The sequence below is a fragment of the Scyliorhinus torazame genome, chromosome 5 (genome assembly GCF_047496885.1).
Source record: "Scyliorhinus torazame isolate Kashiwa2021f chromosome 5, sScyTor2.1, whole genome shotgun sequence".
Classification (NCBI taxonomy): Eukaryota; Metazoa; Chordata; class Chondrichthyes; order Carcharhiniformes; family Scyliorhinidae; genus Scyliorhinus; species Scyliorhinus torazame.
In genome coordinates this window covers 166,795,674-166,803,643 of record NC_092711.1, presented here as the reverse complement: position 1 = coordinate 166,803,643, position 7,970 = coordinate 166,795,674, and the positions used below count along the sequence as shown (strand labels likewise).

The 7,970-nt window shown below is 45.9% G+C and overlaps 1 protein-coding gene across 1 annotated transcript in view; it reads left to right on the top strand.

The window, feature by feature from the left end:
* Positions 1-6,892, top strand: part of LOC140418022 (uncharacterized) — a 59,211-nt gene extending 52,319 nt beyond the window's left edge. Inside the window, 1 exon segment of the mRNA XM_072501452.1 lies at positions 4,218-6,892. Within this exon segment, the coding sequence (XP_072357553.1) occupies positions 4,218-5,009 (792 nt within the window). The 3' untranslated portion in view covers positions 5,010-6,892.
* The last annotated feature ends 1,078 nt before the right edge of the window (positions 6,893-7,970 follow it).

The window sequence follows — 7,970 nt, the reverse complement described above, 5'->3', positions numbered from 1 at the left end:
CTGCTCATCTTTGGACAGTGGGAGGAAACCGGAGCACTCGTAGGAAACACACGAGGAGAATATGCAAACTCCACACAGACAGCCACCCAAGGCTGGGATTGAACCTGGGTCCCCGGCGCTGAGGTAGCAGCATTAATCACTGTGCCCTACTCCCGGCCTAAGTTGAATTGAATTCACTCATGGAAAGCCAGGAGGAGCAAGTCAGTCAAATGTAAGAGTCCCATCCTTTACCCAATGCATAAGACTCAGAATGAATCACGGACATTAAAAATTGCATGGAGATGCATTCCATAATCAGCCTATGCTGGTTTTGGATCGAGAGAGAACTGACTGGTCTGCTTCTGTATTGAGCCAGATGAATGTTGGCTCCATCCTAACCCAATCCCTTATGAACCTAAGACGAGAGGCCAATTGATGAAGCCTGATTTTCGGAAGACCATACCCTCCCTTATCTTGGTGATTGGAGCTGAACAAACATTTTGTTCCAGGTAGAGTTATAGATGTTTACAGCATGGAACCAGGCCCTTCGGCCCAGCTTGTCCATGCCGCCCAGTTTCTATCACTAAGCTAGTCCCACTTGCCAGCATTTGGCCCATATCCCTCTATACCCACCCTGCCCATGTAACTATCTAACTGCTTTTTAAAGGACAAATTTGTACCTGCCTCTACACTGCCTCTGGCAGCCCATTCCAGAAGTTCACCACCCTCTGTGTGAAGAATTTTCCCCTTTGGTCTCTTTTGTATCTCCTCTCACCTTAAACCTATGCCCTCTAGTTCTAGACTCCTCTACCTTGGGGGAAAAAATGTTGGCTATCTTCCTTATCTATGCTCCTCATTATTTTATAGACCTCTATAAGATCACACCAAACCTCCTACACTCCAGGGAAAAAAGTCCCAGCCTCTCCTTATAACTCAGACCATCAAGTCCTCGCAGCATCCTGGTAAATTTCTTTGCACTCTTTCGTGTTTAACATTATTCTTTCTATAATAAGGTGACCAGAACTGAACACAGTATTCCATGTCCGGTCTTACCAATGTCTTGTCCAATTTCAATAAGACATCCCGACTCCGGTATTCAATATTCTAACCAATAAAACTGAGCATACTGAATACCTTCTTCACCACCCTGTCCACCTGCGACTCCACCTTCAAGGAGCTATGAACCTGTACTCCTAGATCTCTTTGTTCTGTAACTCTCCCCAACTCCCTACCATTAACTGAGTAGGTCCTGCCCTGATTTGATTAATTTCCCTAACAACTCTGGTTGACAGTAGTATAGGCAGCATCTGCAGAGGGTACAACAGTCTGGGCAACACATTTTAATGAAGGGGATCCTCCCTCACCATGAAATCGGAAGAGCCGACCACCGGGCAAGGTCCCACCTAATAGTCACCATCAGCTGTGGAAAGTTGGCCCCATAAAGCCGTCATTGATCGGTTTGGGCTGGTTTAGCTCAGTGGGCTAGACAGCTGGTTTGACATAGACATAGACCAAACAGTGCAGAAGGAGGCCATTCAGCCCATTGAGTCTGCACCGACCCACTTAAGCCCTCACTTCCACCCTATCCCCGTAACTCAATAACCCCTCCTAACCTTTTTGGTCACGAAGGGCAATGTATCATGGCTAATCCACCTAACCGGCACGTCTTTGGACTGTGGGAGTAAATTGGAGCACCCGAGGAAACCCAAGCAGACACGGGGAGAACGTGCAGACTCAGCACAGACAATGTCCCAGCGGGGAATCGACCCTGGGACCCTGGCGCTGTGAAGCCACAGTGTTATCCACTTGTGCCACCATGCTGCCCCTAGGCTGCAGAACGAAGGTCCTTTGTCAAACAGGCCAAGTATTTGCTCGGCTTATTCCCAAACTCGTACAACTTCGATCTCACTAACTTTCAACTTTTCTCGGCTTGCTGAGTAAATAGGGAGTTCAAAGCCACTCTTGCTGCGTTAACCTCCTTCAGCAGTAGCTTACTCGGGCCCTCCATATGATTCTCTTCCACCATCGCCAAACAAGCCTCCAGAGGCTGCTGGTTCTCCAGCATCCTGCACCTTTTATTAGCAGTGTAAGAAATGATCAGCCCCCGAGCATAAACCGTAAATGTCTCCAACAAAATGGAGAAGGAAATACAAGGAGTCGAGTTAACCAAAATGAAGAACTCAAACTCGTCCCGAAAGTGCATAATAAATGAACTCAGGGAGGCTCCAAACCTCCACATTCTCGACCTGGGGGTGAGCCCTCGAGCAAAAACTCCAGGGGAAGGTCTGCGATTACGATGATCCCTGTGGTGCAAGTGGACACCAGGTGTAGGATCGTCCTCGGCACAAAAAAGGTTGTCGATTCTAGTCTGACATTGCTGGGGGCTAGAAAGAAGGTAAAATCTCTGCTCCTCGGGTACAAAGTTCTCTAACCATCCACATAGCCCACCTTCTCATGGTTATGATCCCGGACCAGACCCCAACAGTGGCTCGGATACTGGGCACAAACCCCAATATTTTATTTGTGTTTTGTCAGACTGTGAGGAAAGGATACCTCACTCCAGGAGTGATTTCACACAAAATGGGGCCATGCTATGTGAAAACAAACTTTATTATTGACACAATATTCAAATATATAACATCACACCAGAAAACAGCTGACAATTAGCCCTTAAACAATGCTAATCAATACAGTGAATACAGTAACCCTTAACTGCTACCTTTATTCCCACTCAAACAGCAAAAACACATCTCAGCTCTCAATCCACCGTTAAACACAGTTAGCCCTCAGCAATACCTGCTTTACACAGATGTTCTTTGAGAAAGAGAGATCTTGTGTCACCGCTTTAAAGACAAGATCTCAAACCTGTCAGAACCATGAAGAAACTTGGGAAGCTGTTTCAGCTTGTTTCAGCTCACCTTCTAACGACACTCTTCTGAACTGCTTGGAAAGAAACTGCTCATCTAGCGACAGACATATATTTTCAATTGAACTGAGATGCTTGACCTCTGCTCACATCTTGAACTAATTCTCAACTAAAAGACTGCTTTGCTGCAAAAAGCCTAAAACCGTGGCTCCTCCCAGTACTGATACCATCTTACCAAGCTGCAATCTAATTAACTCCACAGGGAATCCCCTTCATCCAAACAACATTCCATTAGCCCACACTTTTTATGATGCTTTAATTACACCTCTGGCTGCAAAACTTAGTTGTCCTTCAAAATAAATAAATTTAGAGTACCCAATTCTTTTTTTCCAATTAAGGGGCAATTTAGCGTGGCCAATTCACCGACCCTGCACATCGTTTTACATTGTGGGGGTGAGACCCACGCTGGCCTAGGGAGAATGTGCAGACTCCACATGGACAGTGACCCGGGGCTGGCATCAAACCCAGGTCCTCGGCACTGAGGGGCAGCAGTTCTAACCACTGCGCCACCGTGCTGCCCCGGCAATGAATTTAAAGACAATGTGGTGAAACTTTGGGATTCTCTACCCCAGAGGACTGTGGAGCCTCAGCATCAAGTATTTTTAGACCGAGAGTGATAGGTGTCTCGATATTGAAGATATCGAGGGATATGGGGGATAGTGTGGAAAAATGGTGCTGAGGTCAATCGGCCAATGATCCCATTGAATGGTCGAGTCGGCTTGATGGGCTGAATGGCCGACTGCAGCTCCTATTTGTTATGATCTGTGACCTGGACAGGAAGCAGTGAGCAGGGATCTGTCAATCAGCCTGAATCAGCACCTTCAGGAGAATTGGGAGGGTGAATATTAGAGACAGCAGAGTGAGAATGGAGGGAGAGTGTGTGGGATGGAGATTTACAGCTTTTGGGGAACGAGAGAGAAAAGAATGTTCCAGAGAAATTAAAATAATCTGTTCTGAATTTCTGTCCTGTACTGACTCTGATGTCTTTTGTAAACTCCTTTTACAGGATGTTAAAAGGAGAGGATTTACAGACAGAAATCTCAAACATCACGTCTGGATCTGACAGAGTCACTCGGTTCATCGATCATTAAAACTAGGAGAAATGTTTGCCAGACCTGTTGACTTCAACAAAGTTTAACCATCAGTGTGACTGGAAAAGCCCCGAGACACACACGCCCGAGTGAGAGTGTTCCAGAGCACTGACTGTGGAAAGAGCTTTAACCAGTTACATAATCTGAAAAACCATTGCACCATTCACAGCGGGGCGAGACCGTACACGTGTTCTGTGTGTGGACGAGGCTTCAACTGATTGTCCAACCTGGAGAGACACGAGGAGACCCAAAACATGGAGAAACCGTGGAAATGTGGGGACTGTGGGAAGGGATACAGAGTCCCATCTGTGCTGGAAATTCACCGACGCAGTCACACTGGGGAAAGACCATTCATCTGCTCTCCGTGTGGGAAGGGGTTTAGTCAATTATCCCACCTGAAGTCACACCAACGAATTCACACTCGGGAGAGGCCGTTCACCTGCTCTCAGTGTGGGATGGGATTCACTACGTTATTCAGCCTGAAGTCGCACCAGCGAATTCACACTGGGGAGAGGCCGTTCACCTGCTCTCAGTGTGAGAAGGGATTCACTACGTTATTCAGCCTGAAGTCGCACCAGCGAGTTCACACTGGGGAGAGGCCGTTCACCTGCTCTCAGTGTGAGAAGGGATTCACTACGTTATTCAGCCTGAAGTCACACCAGCGAATTCACACTGGGGAGAGACCATTCACTTGCTCTCATTATGGGAAGGGATTTACTGACTCAAGCAGCCTGCAGAGACACCAGCGAGTTCACACTGGGGAGAGACCATTCACTTGCTCTCATTGTGGGAAGGGATTCACTGACTCAAGCAGCCTGCAGAGACACCAGCGAGTTCACACTGGGGAGAGACCATTCACCTGCTCTCAGTGTGGGAACGGATTCACTCAGTCAAGCAGCCTGCAGAAACATCAGCGAGTTCACACTGGGGAGAAGCTGTTCACCTGCTCTCAGTGTGGGAAGGGATTCTATGTTTCCTCGTCCCTGCTGAGACACCAACAAGTTCACAATTGATTAGTGATGGATTCTGCTGTTATTGTTTCTGCTTCAATTACATCCAGGACTGCATTTCGTTCTCTCTTCTCTTTCTCTCTCTCAGGGATTCTGAGACAGGAAAAGTGATGCAACCTGTGGCTAACAAGAAAAGTTAAAGATTCCATTAGATCAAAGGAAGAGGCTCATAAAGTGGCCAAAATAGTAGTGAGTCTGAGGATTGGGAACTTGTTTTAGAATTCATCAAAGAAGGACCAAGGAACTGATGAAGAGAAAATAGAATGAGAGCAAACTGGCGAGAAACATAAAAACCGACAGGAAAAGCTCCTATAGGAATGTGAAAAGGAAAAGATTAGCAAAGACCAATGTGGGTCCATTCCAGGCAGACAGGAGAGTTTATAATGGGGAATAAGGAAATGGCAGAGAAACTAAACAATGTGTGCCTGTCTTCACAGAGGAAGATACGGAAATTGTCCTAAAAACACTGGAGAACAAGGGACTAGTGTGCAGGAGGAACTGAAAGAGATTGGCACCACAGGGAACACAGTCCATTCCAATGAGAAACGTGGCAGATTTGCCGGATTCACGATTCACACTCAGGAGGCTGACAAGCTGCAGCTGCACAAACACACTTCACTCCCCACCACCATCCCAGCCAACAAGATGGCAGTGAGGAGAGTGGCACTCCGCTTTACGACACCGAGCTTGAGACCCTGCTGGACGCCATGGAGGAGAGGCGGGCAACCCAGTACCGCGGCCCGGGAAGGAGGCTGCCAGCTGCCACCATTCATCGTGCCTGGGTGCAGGTGGCAAAGGCAGTAACCTCCGTGAGCAACACCGTCCAGACAGGCCAACAGTGCTGTAAAAAACTGTACAACCTCCTCGGGGTGAGTGGCAGCACTGTGCCTCTGGCACCAAACCCGTCCCATGCTGTTCCTTGGCTCCACCCAAACAGATTTCACATTTTGTATTCCTGATCTGAGATCCTCCCTTATTAATGTACTGATGCCGTCCCTTATCAGTGCAACACCACCTCCTTTTCCTTTTTGCCTGCATCATCAGCAAACTTAAATGACCATATCTTCAGTCCCATCATCCAAGTCATTGATATAAATTGTAAAAGATTGACTCCCCAGCACTGATCCCTGTGACACACCACTCGTTACATCTTGCCAACCAAATAATGACCTATTTATGGTTAGTCTCAGTTTTCTGGTAGCTCGCCAATCTTTCACTGTGAAAGACTGTTCTGGAGTTAAAGGCTGCCAGATTGGGAAAAGAAAAGAACTGAACCCTCAGGAATCACTTTGGACTGATACTTTTAAGGTGTAGGTTTCCTACAAAAATAATATTTAGTTAATGTTGCTTCTAGTTTGTTTGTTGCAGTAAAGTTATAAAACCTTATGTCCTGTCATGTGGTCCTTTAATTTGTTGACTGGGGATTTGATTTTTGTTTTGAAGTTACTGATCTTTAAAGAGATCCCAATCCACAAGTTTTGTCTCCCATTTGAGCCTCGGGCACCTTTCTGTCTCGTTATTGATCGTGTCAATGACAGCCAGGCAACTGAGCTGAGGGCTGAATTTAGCTGAGAAGAACAGGGCCTGTGCCCCAGTTGGGAATCTGCCATGGGTGTCACACTAATAGAGGACTGACTGGGAAATCAAGGGATGGGGATGATCAGGGCTGATGGTGTCTTGAACCCAGGGTTCAGTGCATGTGTCCAAAGTGGGGAGTCACAGGAACAGGCTACAGAGGAACCAAAGAGAAACATTTGGGTCCTGAATATTGTAAACATCCTTTCATGGTTACTCTTTACTCTGGTTGTCTTTGATCCACAAGTAATGTTCCGATATTATTTAAAACCATGTTCTATTTCATTAATAAACTTGGTTCATTGAAAATATTTGATTTTTGGTGGTATTTTTCTGCTTAACTTCATTCACTTTGGGGAAAGTGGGTGAAAGAGGTTGACAGGCTCTTTAACTGAAAGTGAGTCTCTCTTAAGCTAATTGCAAAGGAGCCAGAGGGTGAGAGGAGATTTTATTTTTCTTTTGACACAATGTTTGAAAATGTGGTTCAGAGAGTCAATCGGGATTGACTAATTTATAGAGTCTTTTTCAGGAAGTAACAAGGGATGTCAATAAAGGGGAACCTGTTTATCTAGGTTTCCAGAAAATATTCCCCAGGATGTCACATCAAAGGTTATTACACATATTAAGAGCTAAGGATGGGGGGGGTGGGGGGGGGGCAACATATCAGCATGGTTAGAAGGTTGGTTAGCTAACAGGAAGCAGAGAGTAGGTATAAATGGGTTACGTTTGGGTTGGTAAGATGCAACAAGTGGAATGTCACAAGGATCAGTGCTGGGCCCTCAACGATTTTACAATCTATATGAATGAGTTGGATGATGGGATTGAATGTATGGGGGCTAAATTTGATGATGGCACAAAGTTTGGTTGGAAAGTAATTTGTGAAGTGAACTTAAGGAGTCTGCAAAAGACCACAAATAGGTTAAGTGAGTGGGAACAAATTGACAGACTGAGCATAACGTGGGAAAATGTGAATGTGTCCACTTTGGCAGAAAGGGTTAAATAAAACAGAACATTATTTAAATAGGGAGAGATTGCTGAAGCATGAGGGACAGAGATTTCTGGGTGTCCTGGTACAGGAACCACAATAAATTAGTTTGCAGGTACAGCAAGGGATTTGGAAGGCAAATGGAATATTGTCATTTGTTGCAAAGGGACTGGGATATAAATGTAGCTATGATTTGCTACAGTTGTACAGGGCTTTGGTTAGAGCACTGTGTACAGTTTGGGTCTCCTTATTTCAGAAATGAGATTAATGCATTGTAAGCAGTTCAGAGAAGGTTGACTCCCTCGGTTCCTGGAATGAGGGGGTTATCCTCACCGGTATCCCAAAATCATGTCACATATTCTTAACTCTCAGATGCTCTGATGAAAAGATCAAAGAGAGTGTGT